Here is a 15,561-nt window from a genome sequence, read left to right on the forward strand (position 1 = left end):
GTGCTGCCAAGCAAATCAACACTCAGCTGAATGGAGTATTTTCTTTACGCGGTGCTCTGGGCACACTGCAAAATGCGAAAATAAATATCCAAAATAAACGAACCATCAAAATAATCCAACCATGGACGAAGTGGACAAAATAATTATGCACCAGCTGAACCAGGTGGACCCCGGCATCGATCCCACGGAGGAGTTATCGGAGTTTACCCCGGAACAGGTGGTTCGTGCAGTTTCCGGCTGCCTGTCCGAGATTCGTCCAGAACTGGAGCTGCCCCGTTCTTTGCCTGGAGGAGCCATGGCCCAGCGGTTCGGAGTAGCCAGCTCCCTGGCGGAGGGCTGCAAGGAATGTGGCTACAGGGGCGACATCGGCTACCAGACATTCCTTTATCCCAATGCCGTAGAGCTGCGACGGTTGCTGATGTATCTGATTGAGCAACTGCCTCGCGAGCGCCTGGAAAAAGAGGAGGGAACCGGGAAACAGCAATCCCTCAGCCACCGTGAGCTGCTGCAGCGTCGCATCCGCAAGGAGCTGACTACCCAGTTGAAGACACCCTGGGTGCCGCAATTCGCCCGGTCCGTGGGAAACAGAAAGTCCATGGGTTGCAGCAGCCTTTGCATTGAATTCCGGCCACACGTAAATCTCAGTGTTCCGTCCGCCGATCCCGAGAAGCGGACCAAGGAGGAGCAGCAATACTTCGACCAGCTGGCACCGAATCTCTTCCAGCAGACTGCCTCCAGCTCGGTGGATCTCATCGCTTCGGTGCTGCACAAAAACGAACTGGATCGGTGGGGTCGTGAATTGCAGGACTCGGATCTTTTGTTTGTGGATAGTGAAGAGCCCACGCCCATACTGAATCCCAGTAAGAGCCATCCAGAGAAATCTTCTAGCGACGTGGAGGATGTTGACCCTACCCAGGAGCTGAGCAATCAAGTCCAAGAGCTTCAAATACAATGCGAAACCCTGTTGGCGGAGCGCAAGTCTCATGCAGCTGCCTTGAGTGCCCTTAAGCTTCGGGAGAGTAAGGCTGCCGAGGAAATAAACCGCATCCAACCTCTGCTAAAAGCCCACGAACGGGCCTCTTTGGTTTTGGCGGATCCCGAGGAGAACATCGCCAAACTGGAGGCCTTACTCAAGTCCACTCAGGCGAAAAGACAAACACTCACTCAGCAGTGGCAGGAATATAGGAAGCCGCTTCTGGAAAACCTCGAGACTCTGAAGTCCGCCAAGGAAGCCCAGCATGTCCAGGGCATCCGCAGCAATATAGAACAGTTGGAAAAGGAGCTCCAAGAAAAGACTCAGCTGCACAACGAACTCAATGCCGCCCTCAGAAACTCCAGCCAATCTCTTGCGCCTCGCAAGGAATACACTCGCAGGATACACGAATTTATTGGCAACATCCGGAAGCAGAGAGCGGATATCTTCAAAGTTCTCGACGATACGCGACAGCTTCAGAAACAACTGAATGTGGTGGGAGCCCAGCTGCAGCGACAGTTCAATTATACGGACGACCTGCTCTTCCAGAGCGCCAAGCACGATCTCCATGCCAAGAGGGCCTACAAACTGCTGGCCCAGCTGCATTCCAATTGCAGTGAGCTGGTGGAATGTGTTTCGCTCACCGGGAATGTCACCAAGCAGATTCGGGAGCTGGAAGTCCAAATCGATGCGGAGAAGCTGAAGAATGTGCTGACCAGCCTTCAGCAGATTACGGGCGACATCCAGAAGTTCGAGCAGCACATCCAAGAGCTTCAGGCCCAGATCCAGGCCGTGGAGCAGGCGAACCGCGGTAGTTAGATGCTTGGAAGCTCATGTGTACCAGTGCCAATTGCAATAAAGGAATCCTTGCACGCGTAGCGTTTACTTTAGTAGCCAAAGGTGACGGTTTTCCTCGATTGGTTGCCTTTATGACAGCATTAACTAGCATTTATTTAAATACAAATGTTAAATTACATTAAAGTTAATGGAAAATATATTTCAGTACTATGTTTATATTTATTTAATTACTAAATATTTAAATGATATTTTAACCGCGAAAGTTTGAATTTTTTGGTTCTTATAGCCCCACTGCTGCGAACATGTTGCGTATTGCTCCAACCTTGTTCGACAGACCGAATGTGTTTGGAGCGAACTGAAGGCTCCAACTACTTGAAACACTTGGAGAAAATGGGGTATAATGTGAAAATATTGTAGGCTGGAATATTAGGGTCTTAAGTTTTCAAAAAAGCACAAAAAAGTTGTATACAATATATCATAATTATATAATTTTTTATCCAAAGAAAGCTAATATTTTAATATGTATAATGAGAAACGTAATTAAGGTATCTAAACTTGCTCATATTAGATGGGATTCGATTAGACTAGACCCAAGGTTAGACCCCTGGAATATAATTAACAAAAAATGCAACTACGGGAGCTGTTCGTCACCTACGTGGACGGTCGACCCCCAGTGATATTATCAACAACCCAGTCAGTACGCTTTTGGAACTGAATCGCGTCGGCGGTGTGGCGCTCGTTCGGGTTTCCGTTTCGTTTTCGTTGATTTACTTTCGTTTGTTTTTAATTTAAAGTAAAAAGGGTCGAGTGTGTGTCTCACTGTTATTTTGCTCCTGGCGGTTGAAACAAAAAAACTAAAGTCTAAGAAATAAAAATAAACTCAAATTACACATGTGAAATAGTTGGATGGGGGGGGGGGAAAAAAAGCATGCGTTTCAAAATAAAACACTTGAGTGCGGCTTGGTGGTGCTGATGGTCTTGCTGATGGTGGTGGTGGTGGTGGTGGTGCTATTCCAGAACTCGTTTCTTGGGGAGCCGGCCTAGAGTTTTGAGTTTGAGTTTTGAGTTTTTAGTTTTTGGTTTACCGATAACAAGTTTAAAACCGGTGTGCGTGTGAGCCAAGTATCTCTGTATCTTTGAGTACGAGTATCTGTATCCGTGCCAGTGTGTATTTGTGTGTGTGTGTGGCGACTCCTTCAACAAACTGTTGCTTCTTCTTCGGGTAGCCGCAGGGCCATAATTGAATTCCAATTAGAATTGCAATCTGTGAAGGTCGCTCTCTCTCCCAAAGCGAAAGGCTGATAAAAACTAAAACAAATTACAAGAAATATCAATAGAAAAAAGCCAATTAATCGATTGTATTTAGCCGGCCGGCTTTGCTCCGCTGGTGCCTGTTCATCTTTCACCCGCTCGGGGTCAATAATCAACGTTCCACAAAAGCCAGCAACATCGGTGGTGGTGGCAGCAACTGGCAGCAACAACCACACCGACTTTGGGAGCGTTCCGGTTCACCTTTCTGTGACGTTGTGGGCTAAAAATAACAAAATGACAACATTCTTTGCATACGATCCAACTTCCAGACTCATTAGCGATTTGAAATTGTAACTGTAATTGGGAGTATAGCCATCGCAACCGGCAACATGGCAAAATATACAGTGGATATCGGTTACAGCGCCCACGCTGGGGGGCTTCTAGCTTCTATATTTGCATATCTTTAATATCTCATAAATTTCAATTAAACTAATCGCTTATTTTTGCTATTTATGGAAGAATTATTAAAAGTTGATTTGTGGCTATACTAGCTACTCTATACTATTATAGAAAATATACTTTTTCCATGGCTTAGTTTAGTAGTATATATTTTAAAGTTAGGGCCTCTTGGCCTCCCTAGACTTCGGGCCACTTCAGGTATCCACTGTACAAACACCAACGCCCCAACCGGCAATTAATGAAAAGCAAAAACAAAACTAAAGTGGCAAAAACAGTTTCACGTTAGCAACATTTTTCAACGGCAACGCAATAATTTGTTTATAGACCTAAAAAAAAGCCAAGAAAACATAGCCAACTGATAAAATATAATAATAAATTTAATTTGCTTCGCAGCCGGCAAAGCCAATCGAAAAAGCAAAGAAGTAGAAACCTTAAAATTCATAGTGCAACCAAAAGCAATACGAAATACAGTTCCCAGTGAGTTTTTTAAATTTAATAAACAACGATAGGAGAGAGATAACTATTAAAAAAATGACACCATCGCCGACCAAGGAACTTACCATGAGTGCCACGCCAACTATTTCGCGGCGTCCCCGGGAGGAGTTTGCCGAGAAGGTAAGTGGCTAGATACTTAGATAGATAGATAGTTAGATAGATAGATTGTTGAGTACTTACAAGTGCTATCTATTAGTAGGAGACCCCCATCCCCATTTGATATTGGCTAAACTTCCTGTTTCTTTTAATCGACCAAATGTTCTGATGCCAAGAAAGAAAAACATAAACATTTTGGCCTTAAAGTTTTCTTTTTCTTTTCCCAATAGCGCTTTTGTTTGTTTTCTTGTGCGTTTCTACAATAAAATATATGTACTCGATCCCGATCGGGGTCTATATACAGATCAGTGTTCGGCGAATAAATATCGCTGTCATCGCAGATTCCCTGGACCTCTGTCGTAATCTCTCCCACCTGGTCCCTATATTATGGCTTCCGTTACCCCATCACCTTTTTACCTCGATCTGTTTCCGACCTGGTCTCGATCGGTCGGGTTTGCTCGCTTTTATTCTTGGCTCTGACTAATCACATCGAGTTGTGGCCATGGCCTACGTAATGCGCGGAAATTTCGATGATAAGATATCGGCTGGCAATCCATAATCGCTGTACTCGCTTCTGAGTTACTCTACCGCGTTATTTTTTGGGTTTCGGGCGGAAGATTTCAGTTCTACGTCTAATAAATCACTATGAGATGTGTACTTTTCCGCCGAATTGAAAAGGTGTTGTGGTTTAAATTTAAATATTGGCTTGCTTAAGCGGCCTTCGATCAAAATCTGGGTAATATTTGCTGGCAATATTTTATTAGAGGGCCATAAAATGACTTTTGGGGTATTGGCCATCGAAGAGCGCTTTTGATTATCATTCTTCACTGGAGGTTGACGTCACTGGAACCACTTGAAATGCAAAAAAAAAACAAATACCGAGAACTGAAAACACTTGCTGCAATAACAAATTCAAATTCGAAATTCATTCGCGGGCTTAATGAGAGGTCAGTGTGAAGTGGGTCGGTCGGTGGACGACGAAGCCCCATTACGGGAGGGCTCTAAACTGGATTTAGACGATCATTAGCATTTGAGGCAACGGAGCTTGATGTATGGCGATATTAATAGACACCGAACAGTTACAAATTCATATGCAAATCTCATTATTTATGGCCTGTATCTGGATCGCACAAAAGCTGTCGCCAGACAACGCCCAAGAATTCCTCGGCTTCCAATGGAGATGTCAAGATGTTGGGGGAAAGGAATTGAGCCAAATTAAGAGACTCCATTCGAAGCAATCAGCAGCATTACTTTATTTTTGTGTGTTGTTTTGCTCAATTTTTGTCAATTGATTGATTCGCCACAGTCGGCGACACACACAAAGTGTAGGATTGTGTGTAAGATCAATCAATTTGCTGCACACGCCGTGATTTTTTTTCCCCCACCCCGATTGGAGAGCCTCATTGGAGGCTACCTGTGCGCGGGAGTTGGAGGCATTTATATGTCTCATGCTCCTATGTTCAGGTATTTCGCTTTTTATCTGGCCTGTCAACGATTGTCACTCAAGCGTCCAATGCAACGAATTCATGGCATTGGCCATGAAGCCCAAAACTTTATATTTCGGCCAGTTCGTTATTGGCCCGGCCCGCCTTAAAAAAGCTCGGTTGATAGCGCTGGTTGGCGTGCCAACGGCTAATTTTGAATATTCTGCATATGTCTTTGGAACATTAAAAGCGCCATAAGCCGGAGAATACGAAAATGAGAACAAAAATTGCGCGCCACATAAAACAACAAACCGTGCGAAATCTGATGCAATCGATGAGATCATCGCCGGCAAGATTCTTCATCCGAATCTGGATTGGAGCTACCCCTCGAAGCCCACACAAGCGTAATAAGCCGCTCATAATTATAATAAGCTAAGGCCAGCATAATCGTTTCATTAGCCGGTGGAGTCTCTTCGGGCTTTACATTTTTCAGGGCGAGATTAAGGAATTTCCTCAACGGATTCTGATTCTGACTCATCATGGTGCATCATCATGTTGACAGCCCACCTCCTTTTCTTCCTTCAAGAGATGCCCTTCTTTGTCTCCTCTACACTCCAAACAAAAAAAGGATAGAATTTTCTTAAATTTAAATTAATTGGAAGACTGTTATATCTTAAATCGCTCAGGCTCCTGCCATAATTGCTCTGGAAGGTGACGAATTTTAATTATAATTGCTTTGTTTGATGACAATCTTTATGGTGGTGAGTTAATTTATGGCCCACTGATGGTGCCTCAGATCCTGTTTAAATCAGTAACAAAATCTAAAACTTATGACTCAGTCCAAAAAGCAGGAATATGTATTTGCATTTTAATAGTATTTACATTCCGTGTCGGATTACAACTGCCTTAGTCTATAGCTGTCATATTAGTGATCGATATCTGAACAAGTCAATAAACAAGAATACTTTGTGGCTTTTAGGGTTTCGATCTATGGAGATATCTGCTTAATAAGATACTGTAATTAGTTGATTATTATAATCCATAATTAGTCTAAAATATATGCTATAAAGTTTTAATGGCAAATGAAATTTAAACTCGAAATACTTTTGAAACTTTGTGCTCAAATCTTGTGGGTCTTCCGAGCTCTATCTGCTTTCGGTTCCGCTTCATTTTTTTGACACTGTGAAATCCGAGGCAGTCATTCTGCGGCTTCCAAATGCCAGACCATGAATCTATATAGTATATAGTATATAGTATATAGCGTCGTATGTGCATATAAGTGGCTATGTATTTGCATTTGGAGACGCGACGCTTGCCATTATTTTGCGTTTTAAAAAAACAACCTTGCACTTGGCTGAGCTACGACCAAAACGGTCTGACTGACAGTCAGTAACTGGCTAACTGGCAACTGGCAACTGGTAAGAGGTAACTGGTAAGTGGCTTTAACTGCCGACTTACAGTTGACAACTTTGTCAACTTTTTAATTGCATTATTAGTTTTCATTGCCTGACAATTTGCGGGCAAATGGCTTCAAATGATGTACCCTGAAGCCTCCCCCTCGCAACGTATTTTGAAATTTTTGAATTCTGGATGGTAGCTCGTTAATTTGCTTTTTTTGGCGCCCTCTATAGACCTCCCTCCTCCTTCACGTTTTTGGGGCGTGTCGAATTCCGGTGTCCGTTTTTGGCTCTTCCGTAGATTGTTGCGTGCCTTTGTTATATTTCCCAGGGGCGTGTTAGTTGGACGGTTCATAGATATGCCCAGTGAATGGTGGAACGGCGTTTGGAGCTACAGAAGTGTGGGTGCGGATATCATCTTGCACACCTTTCCAAAAAACACACGGGGTGGCAAAGGGATGGGCCAGGTGGTCCAGTGACTAGGTAGCTAGGGTGTCTATAAGGCTAGATGGCCATGTGGCCAGTGCCATATCACATGGCGCGGTGTTTGCGCAATGGAATGCTGGCACGCTATCGCTTCTAGGCTTCTACTTTTAGGGCCTCACTCTGCTCCACCTCCAGCGGATAGCCAGGGGGATGGTGGACTCATCATCACCGACCTGCCACCTCCTGAAGGTGCTGCTCCTGTTTCTGTTTGTCTTCATCATTTTTCGGAGGGGGGCCCTTGTCGCTTTTTCCATTCTGTTGTTATTAATTTAATTGATTTGGACTTTAATTCGTTTATTTTGGAACAGCTGGCGAAAACGTTATTAACACAAAAAGTTTACGCTCTCCTCGTTTGCCTATTTTTAGAATATTCCTCCATTCAGATATAATTTTGTCATAAATTTTGGCTCAACTACAAGCGTTCTATTCAAATTACTTTAATGCTAAATACTTGCCTGGTTTCTGTGCCTGTGATCTTCTGCGGATTCTCTTTCGGCTTTGAACTGCGGTAACCCCAATTTGCATTAGATGTGTTCTTTGTGATATGTTTATTATTTGTCAGGTTGTTTAGATTTAATTTCTGCTAATCATTCGCGCCAGTCAACATTTCACACCCCGCCAAAAATCCAGTTCTGAGCGTTTTTGAATATAAATGGCTTTGAGCCGACGCTGTTTCTCTTCAAATCTCGTCAACGAATCTTAAGCTCTCCTCAAGCTGAAAGTCAATATTGTTATTTTTTGTGGATTTTTTGCACGGTTCTGGGTTTTTTATTGTTGGTTTTTTTAACTGGATGACGTCATCGAGGGCAACACGCGCAGATCGGAAATTGAGGAGCCCCTTCAATTGAAGCAAGTCTCCCAGAATCCCAGAATGAGGTTTTTTTATTTCTTTTCTTTCCTTCTAAGAAACAAAGCCAATTAATTAAGAGATCAACAGGAAGGTTAAAATAAAAGTCAAGTAATAAAATATCCAAATTTAAATTCTATAAATCAAATAAGATCAAAGTGTTATGATTAGGAAATTTATGACAATTTTTTATGAGCAGAATTAAATATAAATATTTGTATAAGCAAGGATGTGCTTCGTCACCTACTGGGATGGCCGGCCAAAATGATATTTTGTTAAAATTCCTCAAAACGATATGTTCCACGGACAAGAATGCATCCAGCTCTTTAATGCTACAAGCTCGAATAAGTGAGTTAAGAAAACCTCCTTCTCCATTCGTTGCCCAAAAATAAGGCTCTACGTCATCGTTTAGCGTTTTGACTCCAACACATTCCTCCTCCTCCGGCTGCTCCGGCACCTCCGGGCAGTGCCACTGCAGTTGCCGTTTTCGGCCACTTCTCCTTCGGCTTCGTGCCATGTGGCCTTTCTCCAAAAATTTTCAAATAAAACAGTCATGGGGCCGTGCCACCTGCCCCCTTGTGCCACAGGCCTTGCCACCTTCCACACGGCCTGCCGTAGAGTTTCGCAAAGCTCGCGTCATGCGTGCTTCCACTTGGCACCTATTTAGCACACTTTTGGCTAAAAAACTAGCTGCGATTTGGGTTTATTTTTATGGTTTTATGTTTGTTTTTTGTTAAACTTAATGAGGGGATTGGATTAGATGTTTATAATCCTGGGAAACTATCCCTCAGAAGATGTTCGATTCAGACCTTTAGTGGCCACTCATTCTTGTGAGTCTTTATGCGGTTTTGCATCCTTGAATGGTGGTTTGAATGATTTATTAAGATGACTTATGACTACTAATATTAATATAAATAAAAGTACAAACTAATACATTTCTAGATCATGTTTTCATGAGAAATGAATCTACCCATAAATCATAAAGTTCAAATGAATCAATCAATTTGATATTAAAACTGAATCATTTGAATAAAAGTACTGCTAAACAAAATGTATTTATTTTCTTAAGTTTTCTATACTTCCGTATAAAATCTTGAAAAGTTTACAAATCTTTTCAAAACAGATCTTTACCTTGTTGCTATTATCATGACCCCTGCTGTCTGGCTCGGCTGGCATGTGTTGGCATTCATGAGTGTGTCTGAATGTTGAATGTGAGTATTGGATGGTCCAGGCCCCTTCTACTCGTACTCGTTCTCGTACTCATACTCTTAATGGTCTATTTTCCCTCATCTTCTCCTCTGGGCCATATCTTGAGCCGCGGTCTCTTGGTCTCTCGGCCTGCCGGCAACCGGTCACGTTTATTCTTTGTTGTTGGTACTGCCGGGTGATGCTGCTGCCCCCCTCCGTGTGGGGGTAAGCCCCATTCTCGTTATAAGTAAATAGGTAGGCAGCCGATTGGAGCAGCTGTGTGTGCTCTATAACTGTAAAAACACGCTCGCCCACTTCCTTAAGAGCCGGCATTTGACCAAGACATCGTTCTGTATCGTTTATATATGTCGGCTTATATGTATTATATATGCCCTCCCTCGATCTCCATTTACGATCTTCTATATCCAGCTCAGTGTGCTCAGGGCGATCGACGACGAGATGACGACGGGACCCCCATGTGTGTGTTAATTTTTAATTGTGCTAAATGTGCACATAAATACACAATAGCCGTACGCTCGCCAACGATACACAATCCGCAACTCACAATTTTCAATTTCAACACCCACCCATAATTTGGCTTATTTGTGGCTGTTACCCAGCTCGGGGATTGTTGCCATTTTTTTTTGTGTGTTATATGTTTTTTTGGATTTTATTGTAGCTGGCATTGGGCCCCGAACAGCTGTCATTGGGTGATGAGAGTGAGGACGAGGGTGGACTCTACAGTATTGAATAGCTAACAGTCCTCCAAGACCAAATATGAGAGATATCACTTTGAATACTTTGGGAGCCTCCCTCTTATCTCTGTTTGTGCATGACTTAATAGCTGATAAATTCTAAATGGTAGGTCGTATAGCCCAGCAGATATATGGGTCTCTATACTTGATACTTGGCACACAATGCAGTTGGCCCAGCCGGAATTGTGTCTTCTGTGTGGAGTGCTCATTACATATTCCAATATTGATTTTGTTATCAAGGGCAGGCCCCCTTATAAGAAAAGTAAATATTTTTAAAAATTGCATAAAAAGATGGGATGTGGGCCTCTCATCTTTATTCAATAAACATTAAAATGTACACCTAAATGCCGATTCAATGAGCAATGAGCATTTGTTCCATTTGATATGATACTCAAGCGACTGGAAGATATATCATTTGGCTTTCTTCACTCCACGCCACAGACTTTTTTCTCTTCAAGTGATTTATTTCGCACACGAGCCATAAATATTAAAAATGGTCCGAGTCTCTGTAGTCCATCTGCCGGCCTACCTCAATCCTTAAATATAGTTCCTTTGATGTTTATGTTTAGAACAAAGCCATCCCCCAAGGAACACACTTTAAATGATTAATTCACAATCCCTGTTTTTTTTGCAGAGACAACGGGTCGTATGAGTAACATTTTCTACAAATTGAATATTCATTGAAGTTTGAATTTTTTTCCGGCTCTCTGAACTCAAAACCGTTCCAATTTCCAGTTATACATATTTTATTAATCTCTTCACAATAAACATTTTGGCGCAGCAATATTTCTCCTGCTCTGAGCCTGAAGCCTGGGGGTGGCACCCAATTTGGTGGCCACGACAGTGTGCTTGTGGCATGCAGCATGTGGCAAAGTCTTCGGTTTCTTTATTTTCTCGCCTGCAGATGCTGCTGCTGCTGCCTCTGCTGCTGAAAAGTGTTTGTGTATGGAAGTTGCTGGCTCATGATTCTGCGAATGGCGTGAACTTTCCCCCAGCCCCCAGCCAAAGTCGGGGTTCTTCGTTTCCTCGTATCCCGCTGTGATTTTAGATTGCCCCAGTACCAGTGTATATTTTTGTTAAACAGTCGAATGTATTTTCTAAAGGCTACAGGCTGAATGATTTAACAATTAAATGAAATAATAGAGTAGGTGGAAAGGTGAAGAGTTATTCTGGCTAGTCTTGATGGAATTCATTTTGGTGTTAAATGGTTTAAATACTTTTAAAGTTATCCTCCTGCCTATGTCTTTATAATTTCCATTAGGCTTAAATCACTTCTAAATTGCTTCAATAAAATCAATAAACATAATACCCTCATTATGCCATTCAGAATTTAACAAAGATTTAATCCGCACACATGGGCACGTGCTGCTTAATTATTTATGTACATACGTTTATATTTATATGCCCACAAGGTGGCCGAAACACACAGGGGCTGCCTACTTTCGGGCAGCAGCTGCTCTTGGCCGAGAACTGAGCCTAAAAGTAGGCAAGCCCCAACTGGGGGACCTGGGGAGCCAGAACCTGAATTTCAAATTAAAGAAGATTACAATTGAAAAATAGGCAAATGTAATTCACCCAGAGATTTACGAGTCAACTGGGATTGCCGAACTGCAGCAGGGCTCTTAAATGCCATCGAATAAAAACACGTGTGTGTCTATTTTCTTAAAATATGCAGCCTTTAATTGTCAGGCAGCTGTAGCTGTAGCTGCGGCTGCGGAGTTTTTCAAAGCGGCTTTCAACTTCACTTCCAACAGCCATCAACAACTGTGTCGGCACTCGAATCTCACAGATACACAGATATGGAGATACGATCTAATGACTCGCATAAAGCGCTTTTGAGCACCGCGGAATCGGAAGCGAAACAAATCAAAATGCCACAAAAAAGTGAACAAAAATCGGGGGAAAAAAAACCCCAGAGCCCCCCGACATCACACGACATCACACCTCTGTTCCCCCTCTTGAATCTTTTCGAATCACTCATTAGACCAAACAAAGAGACGACCAGCCGGTCACTGTCTTCGTCATCAAAACTCGTGTTTGAACAGCTCCCATAGAATGCTCAGCACTTCAAAGAAACTGACAAACAGCCAAGCACCTGAACTCAGGTGTTGCGTTGTTGTGTCTTTTGTTCATTGTCTATTTTGTTGGCTCGACACCCCGGCAGAGTCTATACACCCCCGGAAAAGTCTGTATTCCCAAAATGGGGCATATAAGGCGCTTGTTTTGTTTGCAACAGGAAGCTTACTCAGGGGTAGCCATATACGATTCTTATTTTCCAATAAGGAATATAGACAGTATTAATATAGGGTTATTGAACTTTTTAATAATAACTAATAATGATATATAGATAATTCTAATGGGGAAAATGATTTAAAAAGACTACCTAAGCCTTAAATTGGAAAACCTTTGATCCACATTTAATATTAGCATTTGTAAACTATAATATTTTAGCACTTTAGTGTTAATGATTGAAAAGCTAATAATCCAGAACGTGTCTGCGAATTTCTTCCCCCAAATATTTGAAATTAAAGATACATAATCCACCTTATATAATGGGTATCTCCCAATCGAATATCTACTTATTCAATAACTAAGTTCTATTAATTGTCAGTAATTTCTGGCATGGCAGTGTAAACGCTAATGCGTTTAATGAGCTGTTCAAGCCCGCTGGCTTTTGCTAATTAGAGCGATTGCCGGTGCATAAATTACGAATGTGCTGTTTTCCCAAGTCAGTCTGGAAAAAAGGGTTAATTTACATAATACCTGATGCTTGGCAGTGTGTGTGTTTGGCGTAAAGCACCCACGCAGTCAGCTGGCGATGAGCACATAGCCATGTTATAAAAGCGGCTCAAAGCGTGCGGAACGCGATGATGAAGTTAATACGCTAAATTGGTCAAAACAAACGTATCGGGCTTTGGTAAGAGAGATGGCTATACCCCGAGTCGAAAGAGACGGATATTTCCACCAACAGAGACAGAGAGTGAGAGAAATTCTAGTGATCCGCGTAATAACTGAAGTTTGGGCGCTCAGTTGCTCAGTCGGTTCAGTCCCAAACAGAAATCCAAGTCTACCCAAGTTGCTCGGCGGCTGTTGACATTGTCGGTTCGCGGCTTGGATCGCGCAGATCACGGATCACAGATCACAGATCAGAGATCGGAGATCGCGAATCGCTATTGACAGATCAGCAGCGATTACGTTCGCCTTCAAGGTCAATTAGCCAGAAGACAAAGTACGAAGATCACCCACATAGGAATCGTGATGTCGTTTTTTCGGAATATACGCTCCTCACTCTCGTCGTCCCGGGCCAAGAGCTCCCGCTCCTCCTCCCGCGACACAACGCCCGTACGGTCGTCCGGTTCCCGCCCGGCCAGTGTGATTAGTGCCGCCACCGCCACCAGTCGCAGGGACTCCATCGCCAGCTCCACTTTCCAGCGGGGCGACACATTCATACTGCCCAACTCCGAGGAGGATGTCGCTCCCGCCTCGAACACCTCCACCCTGGAGAAGAAATCGAAAAAGTCCAAGGTCTTTAGCAAGTTTAGCACCTTCACCAAGCGGAAGAAGACCCCCTCCCCAGAGGAAGTGGCCAGCTACGAACACCATCCCAGTGACACGGCCACCAATACCTACTACAAGTGGCGGAGCGATGGCGCCGATCGCCTGCAGGACTACGACGCCCAGGCGGATCCCTTCAATTTCCTCTACGAGCAGCACTCCAGCCTGAGGGCCCTCCAAACAGGGGACTCCGGCAGTGGAGGCGTTCATCGCCAGTCCAGCATAGGCTCGAACTCCAGCGGCAGCTTCGACTCCTCCACGTACCGCAAGAACAAGACACCCACGCACCTGAGAGAGCAGCTGGAGCAGCTGAAGACCCACTCCAACGACGACCTCCTGGAGGACCAGCAGCGCGAGGAGGACGAGAAGGAGAAGTACAAGACAGTCACGCTGAACAGCTTCAGGAAGTCCTTCAGAGATCGTCTGCTGCAGCAGCAGAAGGAGGCTCCCCACAATCCCGCCTGGTTCGTGGAAGTTCCCGCCCAGCCGGCAGCTGGCAAGAACCTGGAGCGTCGCGAGTCCAAAGAGAACCGCCCGGACTTCCTGGTCTTCGAGAACGAGAACTACAGACCCACCTCGCGTTCTCCGCTCCGGGATCGTCCCTCGCGTTCCGCCACTCGCTCCCCGGTGAAAAGAAACGAGACCTTCCGGGTCACCCAGTCCTCGCTGCGTCACATAACCCCCTCGCCGGAACCAGTGCCCGCCCCCTCCATTCGAATCGAGATCAAGAACTCCATATCCCCGCACTCGCCCGGCAGATTCGTGCCCGTGGGCGTGGCCAAGCCGATGCCCACTACGGAGTACTACGCCCAAAGATTGCTGGCCACCAATCCCAGCCGACCGCCCGTGAGGAGTAGCAGTCCGGGCCAGAGCAGATGGCACCGCCAGCCGACCTCCCCCACCCGCCTGAGTGTCGGGGGCCAGAGCTCCCAGCAGAAGGGAGGACGCACCCTGGTCCACATAGGATCCGATCAGAGCAAGAACATCCCCCCGGCAACCAGGGGACGGGCACCCACAAGGGTGCAGCTGTACGGCAGCAAGCCGCAGAGCCGCCAGCCGCAACAGACCACGTACTTTGGTGGTCACTACAATGCACCTGCCAAGCCCGCCAATAGGATCGCGTCCAGCGGAGGTCCCACTGTATATTTGGGGCGTCGCGAGCCGCCAACACGTGCCGCGAACACTCACACATCGGCCGCCCACGTCGCCGCCCCCATGCCACGTCGGAATCGATCGCCGATCAAAATGCCGTGGCGGTAGGCGTCAACCGAATTGAGATTCTAAGAATGGAGAACCAGGAGAGTGGAGAATCAGGAGAATTCTTCAATTGCGTCACTATCAGAGCTGGGAGCTTAGCGCAGTCTTGACTCTTGATTTTTGTTGCCAGTCGATAATGGGCAAACAAATGATTTATGTATCCATCAGTCCATGCAATCCATGTCGAGCGTTGTGAATTTTTTTTATACGTAAAATTATGGCTAAGTAAATAATAAAAAACAAACAAACGACAAACAGATAATGAAAAATGTACGCTAGCTTAAATGGGGGGGAATTTTTATCCATAAATTGCCATTCGACGAATTGCCATCCAGCGAACCCGAAAAAGCACTCAAAACTTTCAGTCTAGAGTGTTAATTGTCAGCCTGGAGCTGGGCCCCGAAAATAGGGCTGACTGTGCGCTCTTGCTGCTCTAAAAAAGCGTAGTTGGGTCAACGGATATATATATGAACATGTCGCACTGTATGACTATCCGTATGACTAACTGTGCATGAAAATGAGCGAGCGTTACGTGACAGGCATTAAATATGGTAACTCGATTGGTTGACAAGACGAGGGC

General features: G+C 44.6%; 3 protein-coding genes across 3 annotated transcripts in view; all 3 read left to right on the forward strand.

Annotated features, from left to right (window-relative positions):
* The first annotated feature begins 23 nt into the window (after window positions 1–23).
* LOC6506577 (coiled-coil domain-containing protein 22 homolog) lies at window positions 24–1,970 on the forward strand. Its single transcript, XM_001957578.4, has one exon. The coding sequence runs from the start codon at window positions 122–124 to the stop codon at window positions 1,790–1,792; it is 1,671 nt and encodes a 556-aa protein (XP_001957614.1). The 5' UTR covers window positions 24–121; the 3' UTR covers window positions 1,793–1,970.
* Window positions 1,971–2,476: 506 nt separating this feature from the next.
* The window catches only part of LOC6506579 (four and a half LIM domains protein 2), a 54,411-nt gene continuing 41,326 nt past the window's right edge, over window positions 2,477–15,561 (forward strand). The window contains exons 1-2 of the mRNA XM_014909330.3: window positions 2,477–2,564; window positions 3,875–4,096. Coding sequence (XP_014764816.1) covers window positions 4,013–4,096 — 84 coding nt within the window. The 5' untranslated portion in view covers window positions 2,477–2,564; window positions 3,875–4,012. The remainder of the gene's footprint in view (window positions 2,565–3,874; window positions 4,097–15,561) is intronic.
* LOC26514698 lies at window positions 13,191–15,240 on the forward strand. Its single transcript, XM_014910169.3, has one exon. It carries the CDS (start codon window positions 13,428–13,430, stop codon window positions 14,982–14,984), a length of 1,557 nt encoding a protein of 518 aa, XP_014765655.1. The 5' UTR covers window positions 13,191–13,427; the 3' UTR covers window positions 14,985–15,240.

The sequence above is a fragment of the Drosophila ananassae genome, chromosome 2R, assembly GCF_017639315.1.
Source record: "Drosophila ananassae strain 14024-0371.13 chromosome 2R, ASM1763931v2, whole genome shotgun sequence".
Classification (NCBI taxonomy): Eukaryota; Metazoa; Arthropoda; class Insecta; order Diptera; family Drosophilidae; genus Drosophila; species Drosophila ananassae.